General features: G+C 33.6%; 1 protein-coding gene across 1 annotated transcript in view; it reads right to left on the minus strand.

The window, feature by feature from the left end:
• Window positions 1–7133: 7133 nt before the first annotated feature.
• The window catches only part of LOC143249245 (photoreceptor-specific nuclear receptor-like), a 52245-nt gene continuing 35864 nt past the window's right edge, over window positions 7134–23514 (minus strand). The window contains exons 4-8 of the mRNA XM_076498748.1: window positions 18449–18628; window positions 16266–16489; window positions 15607–15853; window positions 13799–13904; window positions 7134–8512 (exon numbers count right to left, since the gene is read on the minus strand). Coding sequence (XP_076354863.1) covers window positions 8380–8512; window positions 13799–13904; window positions 15607–15853; window positions 16266–16489; window positions 18449–18628 — 890 coding nt within the window. The 3' untranslated portion in view covers window positions 7134–8379. The remainder of the gene's footprint in view (window positions 8513–13798; window positions 13905–15606; window positions 15854–16265; window positions 16490–18448; window positions 18629–23514) is intronic.

The raw sequence follows: 23514 nt of genomic DNA on the forward strand, positions 1-23514 counted from the left end.
CAGCCTGGAATTATATTTCTCACAGTTTTTATTACTTCCTTCTTCACTTTAAGTTGTATTCCCCAAGTATCTAAAGTCTTCTACCTGTTCCAGTGGTTTCCCATTTACATCTGTGGTCTCGACCTTTCTCTTACCGTGACTTCCGTTTTTCTGACTTCACTTTCGAACCTCTTCTTTCCAAACTCTTCTGCTGCATATTAACTTGAGTTTGAAACTTCTGTTCACTTTCAACTATTAAAACAAGAGCATCAGCAAATAACAGTCAGGACACTTCTTACTCAAGACGTCTATTACAATATCGAACAACAGGGGCTAATGGCTGACCCTTGATGCACCTTCAAACTTGTTCGCTTCTTCATATATCGTTTACACGATTGTTAATAAGTGATTCTCACGAGTCCGATCAGTTTTTAGGTAGTCCTTTCTTTCAGAAGCACAAGTAACTTAATTCTTGTGGTGTCCTGTCAGACGTTTTCTCCAAATCTACAAGTGTCTTGTGTAACTTCTTGTGTTCTTCAAGGTGCTTCTCCCGCAACTGTCGCAGAATGGAGATTGCGTGTATTATTTGTCTCCTAATTTGAAACCCAAGCTGTATTTTGTCAATATTCACGACTTTTCTTATTTTATTTTTCATTACGTTTTCTTTCACTTTCTATTTTATTTTTCTGTAGTTGTTACACTCAAAAGCATTGCCTTTCTGATTGTACATGGGTATGAATAGCTTCTGTATCCCTACTTCGTGAGTGTTTTCTCTTCCTTCAAGATGTTATTCAACAGAGTCCAAACATATTCAATTCCATCAGCTCCTAATACCTTTAACATCTCATTCTCAATATTTTATGGACTTTCTGCCTTGCCTACCTTCATTTTACTGATTACTTCCTTGACCTTGACATCAGTTCTATTGATATCCACATCTATGGTAGTGTCTCCTTCATTTCTTATGCCTCATTTTTGGTGTTCATCGTATTAATATTTCCATCTAGTTTTTACAACCCTTTTATTCATCAAATGTTTCCTTTCATTGTCTTTAATTACTTTGATCACTGTGATGTTTCTGTTTGCCACTTCCACTTTCTTGACTATTCTGTAGACCTCCTTCTTCGCTTTGGTGTCTCCAGATTGACAATTTTTCATTGTCTCGTTCTTCGCTTCCTTTCTAACATTTTTGCATATCATTCTTGAAAAGTCGTTCTTCTGTATGTGCGACACATTATTTAAGAGCTTCCTTGTTTTCATTGACGGTTTGCTGTATATTTTGCTCCACTACCAGGCTTCTTTCTGTTCGGATCTTCGTCCTTTTATTTTGCCATAAATGTTTCCTGCCTCCTGAACCAGGCATTTCCAGTAACTCTATACATTTTCAGCAATCTTTTGGGTCTCCTGCAATTCCCGTTTCACTGCTCTTTGTAATTCCCTTATTGGTTTTATATTTTTATTTTCCTTCCACGTCTTGATCTTCTTAGTTCCTTTTTATTTTAATTTCTTCTTGTTTCTATTATTCTTCATTCTATGTTGAAGTGCCACCACTGCTTCTCCTAGTGTCACCTTTACATCCAACATCTTTTTTCTGTCCCTCCTTCTGACTAGGATGTAATCAATTTACTTCTAATTCTAGTCATTCTTGCATGTAATGAGGTGTCTTTTTCTCTTTTGGAACACCGTATTTGTGAGGAAAAAATCCATAATATCTGCCACTTCTAATAATCTCTTTCCGTCCACCTTTATTTTCTCATAGCCTTCTTCTCCCACGCCATTTTTAAAGCCATCCACCTTTTCTTGTACAATCGCATCAAATCTGTCCAACAATCAACACCTCACTATCTCTCTATGTCACGTAATTGTGATATATATAAATATATAACAGTTTATGATATGACAATAATAGTCATAAAAATCCTCATTTAACTTATTTCATTTTGTATCATAATCTCATTCAATAATTCAATTAACGTTTAACAAAATGGATTGCAAGTAATTTGTAATCCACTAGCTTATTAGTATTTATTTAGCCAACTTTACAAACGTTCATATTACAAAACTAAATTCATAAATATCACAGAAAAACGAATGTCAATGTTGTTCATACATGTTAACATTATTCCATGTTCTGTTTGTTTGTTTGTTTTTGAATTTCGCGCAAAGCTACACGAGGGCTATCTGCGCTAGTTGTCCCTAATTTAGCAGTGTGAGACTAGACAGAAGGCAGCTAGTCATCACCACCCACCGCCGACTCTTGGGCTACTCTTTTACCAACGAACAGTTGGATTTACCGTTGCATTATAACGCCCCCACGGCTGAAAGGGCGAGCATGTTTGATGCGATGGGGATTCGAACCCAGGACTCTCAGATTATGAGTCGAACGCCTGAACCCACCAGGCAGTGCCGGGCCTTTCATGTTCTGTACAGCTTAAAGAGTTATTTTATTTTATCAATCCTCATCTCTGCTTTCAATATTAGAAATTTACAAATAAGAACAAATTTATCATTCATCATACTTACGAGAGCTTGTCCAGCAAGTTTCGTGAAATTATGAATGACTTTCAGTTAAAGCTGTATATTCATTAGGACTAGGAATTAATTTAGTAAATAATGTAACTAACTCAATATACCGTTTTTCTCTACTTTTTTCACTGAGTGTTCATTAAGGGGAATCGACCTCCTGACTTTAAAGTTCTATATCCGTAGACTTAACGTTATCCCACCAGGGTAATTTTTTATGGTTTGTTATAGCATGGTTTCTCATTATTTTAGTTTTTTTCTATACGTAGGTATTAATATGTACTTCCTTTGTTCAAACTTGAATGAATTAAAAACGTTTTCAATTTTTTTCGCACAAAGCTACACAAAGAGCTACCTGCACATAAGCATCCTGAAATTTGAACTCACAGAGTACAAGAAAAGCAGATAGTCGACAGCACTCACCACTAATTCTTATCTAATTGAATAGTGGAATTTAACCGTTACGTTAATTTATAGTGCATCCATAGCCCCAAAGTGAATTAACATTTTTGTGGAAACGGGCAATGAACTATGAACCCTCAGATTCATAGTTCGAACACACTAACCATTAGACAACAAGACGAAAAGTAGATTACAACAACAACTGGTTAATATTTAAGTTTTGTTTGTTTGGAAACCCGATCTCTAGCGGTGTGAGTCCATAGACATACCGCTATGCCACTGGCGGACCCTATTTAAAGTAATGTGGTTCGCAGTGGCATAATTTTTTTTTTTTTTTTATCCACAGATAAACGGAATTTCTTAAGCTTCGGTTGATGGAGATTTTGGAATTGCACCAGTAAGAACTATATTCTCTATAAAGGTACAATGTCTCACAGTAATGGTCACTCGGAGGTTAGTTTTGGTGGAAAAAAACATCCATTACAGTAGTGGATCAGGTTTAAACAGTTCCATATTAATTGAGCTACAACATACTTAGAAAGAGGGGTGAACAATGACAGTGAAGAATTGATAGACTGCTAAACATTTTAAGAGTTCAACATTTTAAAATTTCCTTCTTTTTTCTCTCTTTCTTTGTTTTTTTTTGTATATATAGGGCAGAGACTTAGTCACGTGATTTTCAGTAAAATAGTTAAATCATTTACCTATTGAAGGAATGTCGAAAGTGTCATGTTTTTATAGTGTAATTAATTCACTCCCTAATTTAGCATGCCATAGAAACAGCTTTAAATTCAACAACAAAAACAGGGTGTGTATATTAGAACTTACTAATATTGTCTAACATTCCCCATAGATTATCTCAGTCTCGAAATCGTTAAAACTTCTATTCACTATTCAGTCTTTGTATTTCAAGTTAAATTTAGATTGATATAGTGTACTTAACATCTTAACATCCATAGCTGATCCGCTTTCAGCCATGAATTCAAACATATTGACTTTATCTTCGTCTAGTTGAAAGTCGGATGTTGATAAATGTGTACTATTTGATATTAATACGGCTCTGCATGATCACAAGAATGATTCTCGAGTAAAAATATCTGAGCACGCAGCAATGACGAGCCATCTACTAGTTGTTTTTTAAACTAAAACATCATGCTCTAATGATCGTTGAACATCAAAATGTGAAAGAATTGTTTTAATTCAAAATACTGTTTGTTGTAATGTGACCCTTTCAAACTTTTTTATTACCATAAAGGGGTATTAGATGTATAAAAACGATAATTACGAAACCATTTTCATTTCTATTTTCCACATTAAAGCGTTTTTATATATTTTAATAAATTGTTGAAAACTTCTAAGAGAAGAGCAGCGAAAAATTCAATTTTACAGAAATTATTTCAAAAGGTTTGACTACGAGTTAACAAGAAAAGTACAACAAGCTTCTATGAACACTCTGCTTTAGGTATCTTCGCTGCTCGTGGTGGTTTCGGTCTTACGAGGTAATTAAAAATAGAAACTACGATTTCGTCTACGCTCTAAAATATTTCTCCAGGTTATTAAATGATTCCAGTTCTTGTATACAAATCGCAGTTAATATGTCCTAAATAAGATGTCTGGAACATGTCACTTACGTAATTCATAAATGATAAGATTGAAAGTCTTGAAAGTTTATAATAAAGTCGATAAACAACATCGACACGTGAGCTTTACCCTCAAAAATATCTTTAGGAATATCAAAAACAGAACATTTTGTTCATCTTATTGGTCAGTTTTCGTTTCTTTTAAATGATCTAACCAATGACTTTTACACAAATTATACCGTGTGCGGGGTTGAAAGCTTCGTATTAATATTCATTCAGCCTGGCTTGACTCGACTCATATTCTATATTTGTCGCTGTTCTAAACCCACTCCTAACATGCTCGCCATTTTAGCCACGCAGTTATTATAATGCTACGGTCAATTCCACTATTCTTTGGTAAGGAACAGACTAAGAGATGGTGTTCACTAGCTGCTTTCCTTCTGTTATATCACTACTAACTTAGAAACAGCTAGCGCAAATTCCCCTTGACTATATCTCTAAGTAAAATTCGACAAAGAAACAATATTTATTCCAGGTGTGTTAAAAAAAGAAAAGAAATTAAAGAACGACAATCATTATCTCTTTACGAAGATACCAAAACAAGGATATTTTCACTTTGAATTTTATTCATAAGAATCAGGGGCGTAGATCCTGAAGGGATGGGGGTATACACCCCCTTCATTTTAGGTGGAGGGTATGGTGCATACAATCATTCCCCCCTACAGTTTGATCTGTTGAATTGTTTTCTTGCATCACAGGCCTACAAATTGTGTGTTTGTTATTGTGATTCTCGTGTTCTCACCAATCAAATTACATAATTAGGCCTAGATGTAGGCTTTTTCAGTAGCCGAAATGTACATCTTTAATATAGGCGTGCTTCTAAGCTTTTCGATCTGAGCGGCAGTTCGTAAGTATCAGTCAGTAGGCCCAAGTATACATACAAGTATCGTGGAAACAAGATTACTCTGTGACTGCATGTTTACAGCTTTCAGGTTCACGTAATCAGAGATTACCAATTTGCAAATTGAACAGTCTACATAAGTGGTTGCAAAAATCATTCACCCCATCAGGTGTAGAAAATTTACGCCCCTGGTAACAATTGAATACAACAGAACATTACTTATATTAGCCCGCCATTAGTAAGAGAATCTTTTGTTTGTATGGCTTATTAAAGATAGATATTTTTATTCTAATTGCAGATTATCTAGAGAAATATTTATGTTCACTATGTTATTATATATTCACACGAAAGTTACATTGACAAGATTTTATTTCAGAACATGTACATACATCTACACATAAGACTATCTGCACACAACTGTCAACAGCACTCTCCTCAAGCTTCTTCTGTCAGATTAGTAGAGATTGATGACACTCTTATAACGCACCAATTGCTTCAAAGTGCAAAGCGCGTTTTTGAAAAGCAACCGGACGACGAATTATCGAATTCAGTTCAGAATTCTCTAGATATTTGGTCACACCCAGCTAGATAATTGTAAAGAAACAGATTTAACCAATACCGTTCACTTCATCATTAAAGATATATTGATTTGTCTGGAAAAACGTAACACCTTCATGCAGTATGAGAGACCAAATTACTTGCGATGTGGGGAGCAGGAGAAGAGAAGAGAATGGAAGATGCTCATGTTAGTTGTTTATATACTCATCGACTCGTTTGTTTTAATTTGCTGTTTTTACGCTAAAAATTAAGTTGGATACGAAACAATTCTACAAACTATTTTTATTTCTAGTTATTCATTGCGCTTTTACACTTACAAAGTCCTTAATGAAATATATAAGCAAAAATAAAAACCTTCTACAGTTCTTTAATTAAATGATACTAAGTGGTGTTTAGTTAGATTTCCTGTTTTCATAGTCACAGTAGAGGAAAATATTTGTATAGCTGTGGATTTTAAAGTAGCTATGGCTAAATAGTGTTAAGTATTGTTTTTATAAAACAACAGAAATTTCTCCACTTAATAGCCAAATTATTTGATAATGAAAAACCCTGTTGTATAATAGTTGAAACATTCAAGTGTTATATTAGGTTGAGAATGTACATTTTAAAATGTTCATTTCTCACGAGACGTGCTAAAAACAGCTTTTTTCGGGTACTAGATTAATAAATCAGCTCCGTATTGTTTACGCTTAAGATAATTTTCGTATAGTTTAAGTGCACGCATAGAAGTATCGTATACACTTCAGTTTTTGTCAATAGACAGGACTTCTTTATTTATTTATTTAAAGCAGAAACAAAGGGAGAGAATTTTTGAAGATCGATATAAAAAAAAAAAGAAAATGAAATATAACTTAAGACTGCAACAAAAAATGTTTAGCTTTTACTTTGTAAGTCAGTAATAAAACAACTGCTCGGTGTAAACAATAGATTTATAACCCAATTAACAAAAACACTCTCCCAGCTCCAATTATTTTTGTGTGTGTATGCGAGTGGGAGGAGATTAGGTGTATAGGCCAAATCTAAAATAAGTCTTAAAATTACATAAATAGACAGCATCTATTTGGGGGAGCCCATGACACTTGAGAGGACATGCTTCCCTAGGAGCAGGTCTAAAAAACGTAATCTCAAAAATGTGTTCAAGGTTTATACTCCCATGAAAACAATAAAATGACTCTAAACAAATACTGTACCATATATTTATTAAGCAGATAACCATAAAGGACAATATACAACGGTAATTTACACGTATAACACATTGAAGACACTCATTTGATTTACTTAAAGTAGGTTATATACGTACACGCAAAATGATGTAGTGTCAGACTATTTCATCAGCTCAAAACACATTTAAAATCCTAGTAAGTTAGATTAGTTCGAAAGAGCATGAGAACTTATATATACAGAAATATGCATACGTTTTAATTAACCAGAAATCTGAACACAGATTACTAAAAAAAACTCTTAATGCATTTAAACTTCTAAGTGTAAAAAGTTACGTCTAATGTCACATAAAGTTCACAAGACAAGTATTAACGTAAAAATGACCAGCAACAGTTTCTACCATGCCAACTTAGATACGCACTCTTCTAAGCCTGCTAAAGACTTTGCAAAAATAGTTACGATAAACCATATATGGTTGGTTTTTTTTCAAGAATGAAGTGTATTAGGAATGAATTAAATTCTCGAGCAGGCCAAAACACCAAATTTGCTTTAAGAGATTTACTTTTGACGGGATAGTTATGTTTGTGATCTATGGAGATGGGTCCAGATGATGGGATGAGAGTGTCTCAGTTCATCTTTACGATGAACTAACAAACAAAGTTACTCTTAAACCTAATGAAAGAAACGAATTTGTTTTTAAATGGATTTATGGAAACCTTTCCCAAGAAAAAATCTTGGATCCGTCCCTGCATATGTAACATCATTCAATATCTCACTGATCATAAATAGCATAAAATATACATGTAAATGAAATACCAAGCATTCAGTACTTTCAGATCTAAAGTAGATTTTCATGGTGAGGTATAGACTTCATACAAAACTGAGAATATTTAAAATCTGATCTCTTTACTAGTTTGTGTACAGTAAAATCAATATTCATTTTTAAAGAGTAGTGTATTCCAATTCAAATGTACAACTCCGGCGACTTATTTTATTTCTGGGTTGTATGGCTCCAGAACAGTCAATTATACAGTTTTCAACCAAAGAGGGTAGCAAAAAATCGTTATTTTATCTATAATTCATTGATGACGCTCTGTCTTGTGCGCGTGCTTAATAGTTTACTATTGGTAATATAACTTTCTTAAAACATTTGGTCTTTCACTTGCCCAAACAGTGATTATAATTAGGCCTAATATGTGTTAGTCATGCAGGAGACACATCAGAGAAGATGATTAACTGTCCATAATGACGTTAGACTATATAAAATTCCCGTGTTTAGCACTTGTACATGTCACACAGCAACTTCTCCATTGGGGTGTTGCCAATCGTCCTCTGGAAGAACAGTGTTTCTATTCTGTCTGCTGGAACGTACCGTAACGAGGGTAGCATCAACAGTAGCCTTCCAAATCTGAAAACATGGTTTTTATGGTTATTTTAAAACACTATGAAAATCTGCACAAACAGCTTCTATTTAATAATGGTGTGCATTCATTTGAATAGTTTCACAATGTTGTAGCTTATTCGGTTCTATAAAATCGTGTAACGTGTTTAGATAGTTGTTTATTTGTTGAGTTTCGCGCAGAACGACTTGAGAGCTATTTGTGTTAGTTGTGCATAATTTAGAAATGATATGCAGCGAGTCAATACCACCCACCCCAAACTCACGCCTACTATTTACCACCGAATGGTGACATTGACTGTCACATCATAACGCTCCCACGGCTGAAAGTGTGAGAATTTTCAGTGATGAGATTCGAACCTTTTTCATGCAGATTACGAGTTGAGTACCTTAACTGCTATATCATGCCAGGTCTCCGGGTGTAATAAAAGTGGTGTATATATATTTAAGATGTTCAAAACCGAGTTTTAGTGCTCTACAAGTGTAGAAAGTTAGTGTAAAACGGTAAATGTGAAACTCAGACTTCCAAACAATTTAAACACTACAAATCTCAAAATTTTCAAAACAGCATTAAATTCGACGAGCATTTCTCTGACTATTATGCACATTACTTAAAACAAATAAATATAAATAATGGCATTTTCAATGAATACTTTACGGTTCTGTGTATTTGAAGATAATGTACATGATGAATAAAAAGTTTCTTTAAATTACAAGCAGTTACTACCTACATATGGAAAATAATATTGTTATTCATAAATATGAAAAGGCTTGTATACAACCCATTTACTTTCTGTCTCTCTTCGAAATATGATATACTTATTCACAGTTACTTTATAATTAAAATAAACTGAAATATTAATAATTACGCTATAATTGGGTTGCATGCTGAATAATTAAACATCAGCTTAGATGCCGCCACATGCACCAAATAGGTAGAGAAGGAAATGGTAATAAAGAAATAGATAAAATATTAACACCTTTTTTTGTTTTTGTTTTTGAATTTCGCACAAAGATACACGAGGATTACCTGCGCTAGCCGTCCCTAATTTAGCAGTGTAAGACTAGGGAGAAGGCAGCTAGTTATCACCACCCACCGCCAAATCTTGTGCTACTCTTTTACCAACGAATAGTGGGATTGACCGTTACATTATAACGCCCCCACAGCTGAAATAGCAAGTATGTTTGGTGTAAAGGGGATTCGAACCCGCGATTCACACTGTGAAAAAATATATTGTTTAGGTCTCAAATATTATATCTGCAGTTATGAAATATTTCTAAACAAAAAAAAAGCTACTGTTATAATTGTTGAAGATAATTCGAGTTATAAGAAACAAAAATGTACAATTATGCAGGCATGTTAGAATCAATTGCTGGGTTGTGTCATGGCTTTGAAGCCTTATTCTATTCTGATCACAAGGTCCAACTAAAGTGACAAACTCCATCTAGCTGACCCATTTACAGTCAACCAAACTTATCAGCGACAAATCAGTCATCCATTAGAAACATGGATCAGTAACTTTCTGAGATCAACTTGTTGGCCATCACTGCAATTCAGATCCATGGAAATGCATTATAAAAACTTATAATTGAAAGTAAAGATGAATGTTGTAGGCCTACTAATATTTCAACACACCAAGTCTCTTGACACCAGAGTCGACGAAATCTTTCGCCCAGTACTAGAGCTTATCAGGCTAAAGTGGTATACGAAAGGCATAGTCATGGTCGAGACACTGATAACATAATCAATTATTTAAACAGGAGCTGTTTCAGTGTGAAATTAATTAAACTGGTGAACTGTACTTTTATCACATATATGTAAGACATCACACATCATAATTAAAAAGAAACAGCCTGGATTGTAAACAGCTAGTTAGATAAACTAATACTCATTTTTGTAGTTAGGTAATAACATATTCCTTAAATAAAATTCACGTTAAAAATTAAATTATTTTGCAAAACCTTTAGTGAATATAAATAATAGAGTGTGTGTTTTTTATAGCAAAACTACATGTAACTATCTGCTGTGTATACCGAGAGGAATCGAACTCCTAATTTTAGAGTTGTAAATACGTAGACTTACCACGAATCAAAATTATAGAAAAGTATATTTTAAGTGTTGTAGCGCAGTGATGATGTGTTTTGCACAGATACCTCATCTGTATAAATTCATAAAACAACCTCCGAGTGAGCAATTTTATCTTTTTTTTTTTTTGAAAATAGAAAATGCGTTTCTGGTCTCGTTTTTAAACTATCCCATTATATATTTTGTTACAATTTAATTATGACTGCAGACCTCAGATATCAACTCGTACTCTCTCGAGACTTGGGCGCTCTACGTTCTCTGAAGACTTGCGTATGATTCGCCTTACCTTTCCATCCATTTTCTGATGACGTGTATGTTGTTTGTGCCTAGACTTGTCAAATGTTCAACAAGATGAAAGATGTGTTGTTCAGTGCTATAATTCATTTGTGAAATACTTTCAAATTGGAATTGCTGTAATTCCAACAGCATTTCTTAAACGCAATTTAAAGGAATAGTGTTGTCTTTTACTCAGTAAAGTGAACCTATATTAATATAAAAATTTTGAAGAATACATAAGACTTATTCTACGAAATTGTTTTCATGATTTATTCACAGACATGCTGTTTAAGACACTTGCACGAATAGAAGCCCAAGTTTACTATAGGTGGCAGTGGTCACATAAATGTTGTACCTGATATGGTTATAATGGTTTTGTTTGTCTGTTGGTACAGCTTTCATCCCTTAGCATCAACGCAGCTCTCAAATTTACCTACTAATACAGGTTTGTGGTTGGAGTTATCCTTGGATCAAATACTTGGGAAGTAATCTAGGACACGTATGAAGGTCAATCTTATTGATAGCTCTTCTGGTAATTGACTGTTCTTCCTCTTGGAGTATATGTCTAGCTTTTCACAGTTCTACAACTCTTGAAAGCTGTCTGTCTATCTGTTTGTACTGTGATAGACACGTCTTCTACTGTTCTAGTGTTCAAATATAAAATTTGGTATTGAGACAATCCTGACAACGTTCAGGGACAATATTGAGCCTCGTTTTGTCCATTCTTTCTTCACGGCATAATTTTCCATTTTTTTATTTTCATCGGTTTATACTTCACTCTATTATTGTAAGATTTCCATAACGCGCTTTGTTTATTTTTACGGTTTCTAATATCTGCTTCAATTTTTAGTTCCACCCATGACTTTTTATGACATACGTTTTCCAGAAGAATTATTGCGTTTTTGTTGAATCCACCACAATAATAAACTGAAGTTTCACTGCTTTTCACATACAGAGAAATACAAGAAATACATGCAACACAACTATAAGTTAGACATAATTCTAATATAATTTTAACTGTAATTTAGGCTTAACTACGAGTTATATAACGTATATTCTTTTAGGAAACAAGTTGTCTCAAGTGACAAGATGTCTCTGGATATCTAGAGTTGTACAATTACTCATGCTAGTTTCTTTAACACATACACACAGGTCTCTATACATAAAGCAGATTTGTCTGTCTGATGTCTTACGTCACAATGTTGTGAGTAGCTGACCGACCTCAGTGGAAGAACATAAAATGAAGTTTAATTAAATGACCAATCGAAGAAACGTTTTATGTTTGGAAGCCTTTTCAATTTTTACGTGTAGCAAACGCCAAATGAAAGTAATGTTTAATCCTTCGAATAACACGAAAATTTTGAAGGGTGCCCGGCATGGCTAGGTAGTTAGGGCGTTTGATTCGGAGTCTGAGGGTCGTGGGTTCGAGCCCCCGTCCCATCATACTGCTCCCACTTTCATCCGTAGGGGCGTTATAACGTGACGGTCAATCTTACTATTCTTTGGTAAAAGAGTAGCTTAAGAGTTGGTAGTAGGTGGTGATGACTAGCCGCCTTTCGTTTAGTCTCACACTGCTAAAGTAAGGGCGACTAACGCAGATAGTTGCTTTGTGTGACGTTTAAAACAAACGTGGTGAAAGACGTACAAACGAGCTTGGCATATAACGTTCAAGAACGGCATCCATGAACTGAACATCGAATGTATATATCAATATATCTAAATATATTCATAAAAAATAAAGATAAATGATTAAGAAATATTAATGTAAAGATTTTAGTTCTGTTTAATATAATTATGTGATGATTAAATAAGAGGGTGGAGTTTGGAGTCTTGTAGGAATTGTAAGTATTTCTGTGCATCTAATAAAAAGGTGTAGGTTGGGAAACTTAAGTTCAATAAATTTAAAGTCGTTTATTTTACCTTTAAGGTTCTATCTAAATAATAAATGTCACTGTCTTCCCACACCTGGCTGCAGACAGCAAAACGCAGTAGGAATTCAAACGTTACGGGTTCAAGCATTCAACTCCTACGCCTTAACTAATTTTCCCCAGTTGCTATCTAGTTTGACATCGGCTTTTGAATATTGTCTGATAGATAGAATATCTCCAAAGTGTTTCAGGTGCTATGGCCACAGACTTTATCATTCCTAAGTTTTAATGATGACAACATGGTCATAGAAAATTAATTTTCATTTTTTACCCTGTTTTTAATGTTTTTGATTTATTATTGTTTTATAATGCTGGTTAAAAATTCTTCTACTTACAATTAATGTGCTTCAGAACTATTGACTTTTATATATGTACATATAAATATGCCATAAAATTTACGGCAAAATTCTGACATGAGAAACTAGAAAAAATATCTCACCCCAAAATGCCTTAACTGAATGTGTGTTTACATCATTCATAAACTATGTCAAACATCAGAATGTTGTGATTGTGGCTGAGAGCTGATTTGTCGCACGCAAGTTAAAAAACAACAACAAACAGCAAATAATTTGAAGATGGAGAAGAGAAGGGAAAGATATGGAAGTATAGTAAACGTGAAGGTACGTGAGAATCGCGGATAGTACTTAAATAAAATGGAATTGTACATTATAATTAAAAAAACACTTTCGAGGTTAGGCATAGAGAAGAGCCAACACCAAACTCTTCAAGCGTAAAATATTAGTGATAATGTTGTTCAAAGACTTATTTGCATTGAGTACCTGGTCTAGGTAATATAAATAAGTATAATGAAGACACTATCACACAATGTTTAATTACAATAAAAAGGTATAAAATAACAGTAATTGTTGCCGGTCGGTTGCCTCCTTTGTTGTCGGTGGTTCAGAATTAGTGACGTCACAACGCCACTTGTCTTGAGCAGTGACAAACATGAGGTGACATTATTCTCAATATGGTGTGCTACTGTACAAAAGTAACCAGTAATACCTGACTGGATGCGTAGGATGTTGTGTCTTGACGTGTTGCTGGAGCATCAGATGTGCTTGATCTTGCAGAACTTCCACCTGGTGAGCGTCTTTTAAACCACGAGAGTCTACGAATTGAAACAAAATATTCATAACATTACAAAACAAATAAAAGGGATAGTTGGATTATTCAAGATTGTTCCTGTATACTTAAAAGTAAAAACTTAAATCCATTTTTTTTTAGGAAATTGTCGTTACTGAACTGGTAGCCTATTATTATTGAACAAAACTTATTATTTAAACTAAGCTTAACATGTCTCTTTCCAAATCTTAAACTTGTGGGCTCTAGTTTTTTTCGCGTATGATACAGTCTTTATTACTTCGATCCACCAAATGATTTTGTAAACTTCAATAATACTACCTCTTACCTTTATTTTCCTTACTAGAAAATAAGTTAAGAAATCTTAACTTCTTCCTTATAAAATAATCCTTTCATTTCGGAATTCATCTTACTGAACTTCCTCTGAATTCTCTCCAGTAAGTAAATATTTTTTCTTCGACAAGAAGAACAAAATTACACACAGTATGCCAGGTGAAGCTAACTAATGATTTGTGTACAGAGATTTATATCTCTTATCATTACAAGAACACCCTAAAATCCTTTTAGCTTTGCTAATAGCGAAGAGCACTGCCTCAATAACTTAAGTGATTTAACCGCAACGAAGCCAAAATACATTTCCTCAGTTGAGTTAATCAAAGAGCTCCCATATATATTAAATATGGTGCAAAATTATGATAGCTCAAATGTATTATCTTACGCTTCTTATAACTAAAATCCATTTGCCAAATATCTTTCCAGTTAACCAGTTGATTCATTCCGTACAATCCCAACATCATCAATAGAACCAAAATACCCAAAAGTTTAATGTCGTAAACTTTACTAATTATGTCCTAAAATTTGAGACACTCCACTAGTTTGACTAAATTCCATTAATAAAAATCTTTGCTTTCTACCATGCAACCATTCCAAAATCCAGCTTAGTTCTCTTTTCCATTCCATATTGATGTGATTTTTTCAGCTAATCTATTAAGGAAAGGAATTCAGAAAATTAGTAAAGTTATTCTAGTTTAATTTACAAAACGGCGTTCCAAAAGATCGTTATATACGATGGAAAGTTTAGAAACAGGATGAAAAAACAAGAAAAGAAAGAGACAATTAATACAAACCTGCTCACGTTACAGTCCTAGCAAGAAGCTTTTTTAAAAACTGGAAAACTTATATTCTCAAAAGAAATACTCTAAGAAATACTGTGAATCTTTAATAAAAGAAATTGTTTGTGACCTAAGCATTGTTAGAATGTTCACGTTTATCCAGATTGGAGCAGTAAGAAGTTTCTTTTATTTATTTTTACATATTACCTTTGTTGTTTAAATGTCCAACGCGTGGCTGCATAGGAGGTTGTATAGGTTATGGAATTTTGGAAAGTCTGGGAATTTTTATGAATATTATTTCTAGTCATAACTTATCGAGTAAAAGTTACTGCAGAATATGCGATTGGACAATAGTTCTTGTTGGTGGTAAAATGTCATGGGCGTTAAAAAAACTATCATGAAAAATCATGGGATCGTTTTTGACCAAAGTGTAAACAAACCACGTGAGTAATCTGCAAAAAGAACGAAAAAAAAAACACGTGCACTTAGTTTATAACACACAACCTGTTCCTTGAATAAGTTCCTTTTCTTGAGACGTTTTATAGACATTCTAAATAACTGATGTCGTGGGATCAAACTCAGTCGAGAACAAGAAGAAACTCATTTCTTTTCACTAACCTGTTTTGAAAAGAACTATTGCTTTCAAGCAAGCAAACTCTGCAGGATCTACTCCAATCGCTTTGAATCTTGACATCACTTCTTGCAACGTGCGTAAATCCGCCAATGTTAGCGCTGCCTTTCCATTGGGCAAGCCTGCATGCACGTGCTCGCTGGACGTGAAGAGTGGGCTATGCTCAAGGGGCATACACCACTGAATGGCACACAGGAGAAAAAGCTCCGCCCATGACTCTTCCAAGAGAATAACCTGAGGGACAACAAATATCAAACATCTAGCTCATTCACCTGATGACAGTTGTTTTAAACATCAGGAATGGAATTCATATATTCTCATATTGCGGTAAAACATTCTGAATTTCATTATACTGTTCTTTCACACACACATATATAAATATCTATCTATAATATATGTATACATGTTATGCATATTTGCAATTAAATGAAGTTCACAAACTACTTCACTCAACACATTATGATTCAAGAAGCACATATTTTTATATGATGATGTATAACCATTAAATATCGGATTATGCCAAGTTAAAAATAAACTTAATTTATTACAAGTCTTATAATATTATAAACGTATGACATAAGACATTGATACACACACGCGAGGTATATATGGGTGTTATTTCCTTAAGTAATCACCATCACTTAACCTGATCTCGAAACGGTATGTTGGCAAACGAAGGAAGATTTTTGGCCCACTTTACTGCCACAAAAAGTAAGCGTGCTGAAGTTTCATATATCGTTTCCTGGCCAGGTGTCGGGCACGTGTAGAGTGGAACATCGCTATATGATGAGGTAGTTGATGCTACTGTAGCTACGCTGAGGGCGCTGGGCCTGCTTGATTCTTCTCTGCGATTTTCGGTCAAAGATTCGTCTGGTAAGAAAGATTACGAAAATTCATCTTAATAGCATGTCAACTTTGGAAGTTACACCTACAATATCTGATTAAGGAATTAAAGTACAAGACAGAGTTGAGTTGTAGGCACCATTACCACGCAAAATACCAAACATTCTGAAAGGCAAATAATTCGGTGTTACATGTTTATGGGACTGCGAACTAGGTGCGAAGAGCATACAAATAACTCCAATTAAAACAATGCAAATGTGGCCTAAAAGTCTTTCATTAGAAAAAAGACATATCTTATAGAATAACTCTTTGATGGTAAAAATAAAATTATATAGTGTTAATATTGGTACCTATCTCAGCTTTTGTACTTCAGCTAGCCAGCTTACAGTCACAAAGATACTATATATTAAATATTATGAAGTCTGGTGGGTACTAGTACGGTACTCAGTCATTTAGGATAGTTGAACAGCCCACCATTCGTCAAGTGTGCGAATTCTATTAATTTGATATGGATGGACAAGCAACTATAATTCAAAATTCCCATTATAAACTATCTTCAAATTTTGTACAATTTAATTAACACATAAAATAACTGTGAGTTAATCTACTGGACTAATGATGACCATATGCACAAGTTCTATTTAACATTCTTTAAGTTTTACGTATAATAATTTCGACATTTCATTCTGTTACGTCTGATTGTTATTATTATTTTTCTTTATACAAACAACAAAATACATTCTTGTTGCTATTAAAGTGGACATTGAACTTGGTCATAGGGACACATCCTTAGAAGAAAGACCATGCAAAACCATATTTTCTTATTTTAAAATTTTGTTACGCCATAATGAGCTCAAACCAGTTTAAACACCAGTTTACAATATACTTATGATCCGTATACGATACCTCATTTTTTAATTAATCATTTGTTTTAAAAATATTTCTAATACTTGTAATTTGTGATTGAAACATAAAAGATTGTTACCTTAAATGGTGAAACGGAAAAAAAAAATTGTAATTTTTCGACCGCTCAAATGAGTTTTGTTTATTGAAAGGAATTTTCCTTTTGTTCATTGACATTGTATAGCGATATATCATGAAAACAAAATATCCACCTTAACTTCGACTCTGGATGGAATAGCTTGATTTCATCTTTTTATACGTTTCATATCAGTAATTATGTTATAAGCTTTAACAGTTAGTGCTTTGAATCAATTTAAAAACACACATTCAAAACAGTATTATTTTTATAGTTTCACAAACGGAATTTTGTGAGACTTACCTGTCTGCATACTAAGCACCTTCAGAACAAATTTTACATAACGTATTCGGATATTATATTTTAAATACGTTGATGACTGAATATCGGTTTAGAGTTTAGCTATTTTTAAATTACACTCAAACATTTTATAAATAAGTAATAAGTTTTTTAACCTACATAGAATAACACGTCTAAAATCTTAGTTTATTCTTTCTGATAAGGGAAATAGTCTTACGCTTTGCTATTTAATATTCTACAACTTTGAGAGGTTTCAGTATTCTTACATATAAAAGGGAGTAATAATCATTTTGTTTTGAAATGTTATTTTTTTCTATATGTTTAAATCTATAAGTGTGATGCTTTGTAAAGAAAAGAAACGTTGGTTACGTCATCAATTTAAAAGCAAAACTCGGTGATCTACGAGTAAACGTGCGTATAACTTAGCTAATAATTTAAAGTTGTAAGTTGTTTGTGGTATGTGAAAGCCGCATTGTTTCATTACAACTGGATTACAGAAACTTTTATTTCTGATTACTTGTTGTTGTTTTTTACAATATCTTGGTTAACCAGTAAATCCAACAAACTTTCCCAGAGTCTAGTTGGCGAGTTGCACGAATTTCAAAGCTTTTTTTTTTTTCTTTCCAGTAAGAAAAACATGAAGATATGTGTTACATGTTTAAGCAGACGGGTATTGCTATTCTCACCTCCCAGCTTGTAACACTCACCGGAAACAGAGTGTGGGGTTATGCAGGATCCGGAGAGCGATGTCGTGATAGTAGGGGGGAAAACTCCTACAGCCACTGTTGCTGCCATACCCTCTCGGAACAAACGTTCATTGTTCATCTCTACCAGAGCCTCGGGCCGGATGGTGGCTGTATTGCGTGGTTGTCTTTCATTCTGGACCGCTGTGACACCAGCAACAGAAAATAGAGAGCAACATAATAACACACTGTTCATGGAAATATCAAATATCAGACTTATTGAGGTTGAAAACTAGCTAAGTTACGTAAATACATCCAGGAAAAACAAAGGGAATAGTAACTCACCATACTTCTTGCTCAGATATCGTCCAATACCTCCTGGTCTACAATGTCGATTAACTATGAAACCTCCTTTGTCTGATACAATACTGATTTATACATACATATTTATATTGTGATTTTTAACAGTATGCTAAACTAAACTATTTCGTGATTAACTGAAACTATCCTCTTTAGATCAAACCAGTTGAGCGGAGATTAATTACATTTTCTCACAAGCTCGTGTTTACTTGTAAAATCGATAAAGACTCAGAAAATTTGTCAAAATTGTAACAAAATGTACCATAATATGCTGATATTTGAACATAAAGACCTGTAAAGTTAAAAACAATTCCAAAAAATGTATATGGTGTTTCAAATATCACTTCTGCTGTTCAAAAGACTGTCTTAATGAAACCAATGGACCACACATTCTAAACTTCGATGTGTAGACCAGTGTCAAAGACAAAAAAACACAGCACACATGGGGGTGTGTTATAATAACACAGGATCACAATATGTGGTACCTATAGTTCACAGACTAAATGTATTTTTATAGCAGTTGATTGATATGGTTGCCATGATTATCATCTCCAAAGACTGTGGATGTTGTCTCTTGAATTGTTTACACATCAAATTTCAGAACATTAAGTCAGCCGACTTAGCGCAGCCGACTGAACACAGAAAGTGGCGTTTGAAGCAATCACCAGTTTACAGATTTAGACCGTTAGTAAACAATAGAAGCAGCATCTTTAAAGTAATATGAAAAACTGGTTGAGCTAATAGCTATTACATTTGTTAGAATGTAAATAAATAATATCCTTGGGTTTGTCTGTCAGAAACTTTTATTGTAAATTTCTGGACCAAGTGCTACAAATTTTATATTCTTAGAAAAGCTTTTTTCCTAGGAGTCTGGGTTATATATTAGCTATTCCGTTCAGAATAACCTTACGTGTGTTTTGTTTAGCCAAACTATGTAATGCAACAAGCATGCTACTCTACAGTACAATGTTGTTCTAATCACCTGACGACTGGCCTCGAGTTCAACTCTAGCTGATTTTTTTCTTTTCATTTGCAAAGTATTTCAAAGCTATACCACGTGCAAGCTTCTTAAAAAATAAAATATTACTCTAAATACAGTTTCTATGAGATTTCTCGACTAACCTAAGTCTAAAATATGCATGTGCAGTTCTGCAGTTTGTTCAAAACCATATGCTTACTAATTTATGAAACACGCATTCAGACGTTTCTGCATATCAGCCTCGTTTGCCTTCATTAGAACTCTACATTTACTTTACTTTGCAATAATATGATTTCGGTTCGTTTTATAGACTGCTATAAACACCTTTTCGCTTCTTTTGCACTTTTGCTACGGGTTTTATTTTTCGTTTTTATGAATTTCTTTGTTTTAACTTGTAAAACCGGTTCATACACTGAACGCTCATAACTGGTTCATGCCACGTACAATGTTATCAATACCATTGTATTTAAAGTTAAACTGAAGATAACCTATGAAGATCGAAACTTTATTTTAATTAGAGTTTTAATATCCATACCAGCCGTCTTAAGACTTCAAGTAGGTTTCTCGTCATCACGTATCAACACCATTACATTATTGTTTTTATTACGTGTATTATAATTAATCATGAGTAGTTTTATTAAATAAAGTCACGCTTAGGTCAATTTGTTTACCTGGCTGCCTAATGTTTTTGCAAATAAATAAATAAATCGTAGCTTGCAAAGCATGTGTGAAAATGACAGATTAAGAAAAAAATTCAATCGAAGAGCATGAAAAGTACCACAAATAATTTGTAGATCGAGGATAGTTATAATAACAAGTGTAAGAAGGTCAGATTTTAAAGTAAACGCTAGAAATACATAATTGATCAACCGATGAATGACTTTATTTATTTATCATAAAAATTAATATTAGCAAGTTATAGAAGGATAAGGTAATAAGGATAAAGGAGGTTCAGTAAAAGAAAAGAATATACCTTAAAAAAAAACCTATGTTGTGATCAAAACACGTTGATTGTAAATTAAAACTTAAGAATGAAAGTGGCTTAATAGAAGTAAAAACGTTCAAATTTTTGAGTGGCATAAGATACAGAAATTGTTTTAATATAACGACGTTTACAAAAAAAGCGAAGCGATACAAGTGTATCAAAATCGTGCGAGAAGAAATATATGTTCGAAATTACTAACAGCGGGAAGAAAAATAATTTAAGTTCTACACACTGTCATTGTTAACCAACAGAAAAAAATAGTTTATTTGTTTAAGAGTAAGGTTACACAACAGACTATATGTGTTCTGTCTATCGCGAGGAGTTGAACTCTGGATTTTAGCGTTGTAAGTTCATTGGTGATCCAACAAAGTACGCCACAAGGTGAAAGAGATGAACAATTTACGTAAACATTATGTTGAAATAATTAAGTATTATAAAAATTTGTGTTTGTCATCGTGTACTGTGGAGATAAAAAGGTTGAATTAACAGAGAAAAATCGAGAGGAATAGTAGCTTACCACACTTCATTTGTAAGTACAATTGTGTGAAAAATACTCAACTAGTTACTCGCATAACATCGATTCAAATGAAAGAATAAACTTTAGAAAACAATAAGTAACTAAGCTACAAAGTTCTGTGAGGTTAAATCCACGTTACAATCCCCTCACAAAGGCGTAAATTAAGAAGCGATCAAATGTTTCGTTGCTCAGTCTTTAACCTTAAACGAAAGCAACACGAGTCAGTTCCATGGGCTACAAATCATTAATTATTTTCGTATTCATCACCAATTATTAGTGGCTTTTAACCTAGAAAAATACAATTATATAGAGTTATATAAAAACATATATAGAACATATTTAACGAAAGATGATGACGCAACAGGATAAACTTAAAACATCAGTAAACGTTATTTCATCTCAGTAAACCAATTGCTGAGCTCAACTGTTCAATTATTGGTATGTATATAGAAATAGTTTTAATCTAGTTAGTTAAATGTATTTTAGGATCGCTACACATATTTTATTTTATGATTACAAGATGTAAGTCGTATCAAATGTTCAATTTGACTTCGTCGACAGATTTGAGATAAGATAAGCTTGCTTGTTTGTTGTTAAGCGCAAAGTCATACAGTGGGCTAACTGTACTTTACCCACAGCGGTTATGTAAACTTGATTATTAACGCTATAAGCCTTTAAACTTCTTGCTAAGGGACTGGAAAGAGGAAGGGCAACAAAAGCAAGAAATATATATGTCCAGTAAATGTAACACGTATTGTTCAATATGGTTTTCACTCAAGTGTTAAACAATCATATATACCGATGACGAGTGAATAAGCTATGGCATCCAACTTACACTTTTAACTGTATTTCGTTATAAAGTCACGAGGTTAACAAATTCGGTGTCAAGGTCACTTTTTAACAAGATCTAAGTTATTTTCTTCTTGAATGTATCCTAGTTATTTTGATACACCTGTACTAACTAGCAAACTTCATAGGTTGTATAATTCTTCTATTACTTATACGTTCTTCCAAAACTTATTTTACGCCAATTACATACATTATTTTAAGGATTTGTTGGTTTGTAAGATTTCACATAAAGCTACACAAGGAAATCTGCAGTTAGAACACGCTACCTTCCGCCAACTCTTCAGTTATTCTAGATATACCGAATAGTGGGACTTTACTATCACTTTTATAACGCATCCATGGCTCTGTACTGTGGGGTACGAATCCGTTTTAGTTTTAACAGAGCAGAAACTACATTATCTCAGGTTTGTATGGCACGCCAGTCATTTAAACATATTGTATGAAGAAATACTTTACTGTTACCTTTCTTCGTCTTTCAGCTATTGTATTTTATCTCTTACAGATTTTTAGACTGTAAGAAAATAAGAACAAGGGAAAACAATAACTAGTTGTTTCTTCAGTTGTTTAATATGCAAAGGGATATTCATAAAAATGTTCAACAGATACATCTTACATACAGTTAACGTGTTTTCGTATTTTGTCCACGTTCATTAGGAATCGTAATTGCATTTCTGAAAGCGTGCATCTCAACTAGAGGTTGTTTGTTTGCTAGAACGTTTCGCGCAAGGCCATCCCTAAGTTTGAGCAAATAGAGCAGACGGAATGCATCTACACAGCAGGGCCGAATTAACCAACAGGCAGAGTACACGGTTGCCTATTAACTTACGGAGTCAATATAACCACAATTATAACATCTTTTCTTTCCTTTTTTTTAAAATAATATATCACAGTTTATTTACGATGAAAAAGTTAGTATTTTAAAAGCATTATACCTGGTAAATGGATGTTTTGAGGGGTGAAATTTAAAGCATATAAAACGGGGGTTTGTGAAGAACTGATATTGTTTATGATCTTCCTGTATTGTTAATTTCATCATCTTAATCAGCAACATCAACCGCCAACTCTTAGGCTACTTTATCCAACTGAAGAATGTGATTTGATAGTTACTATTATAGAGCACTTAAGATCCAAACACATGGATCACGTTGTTCTTGTTGTTTTTCCGGTAACGGGATACGAACTTGAATCTACAAATTCATGATATAAGCACGCTAACCACTAGGTTACTTAACCCTATAAGTGTAGGCAATACCTATGTCAATGACATACATTTTGTTTTTATTTCATATGCCGTTTTTCATTACAAACCTAGGACTATAATTTCCGGGAAACAGTATTATTTTGTTATAATTCAGGTATAACTAATAAAAAGATAGAGTTTCTTCAGAAGATCAGGCTAA

This window comes from Tachypleus tridentatus, chromosome 4, assembly GCF_004210375.1.
Source record: "Tachypleus tridentatus isolate NWPU-2018 chromosome 4, ASM421037v1, whole genome shotgun sequence".
Taxonomy (NCBI): domain Eukaryota; kingdom Metazoa; phylum Arthropoda; class Merostomata; order Xiphosura; family Limulidae; genus Tachypleus; species Tachypleus tridentatus.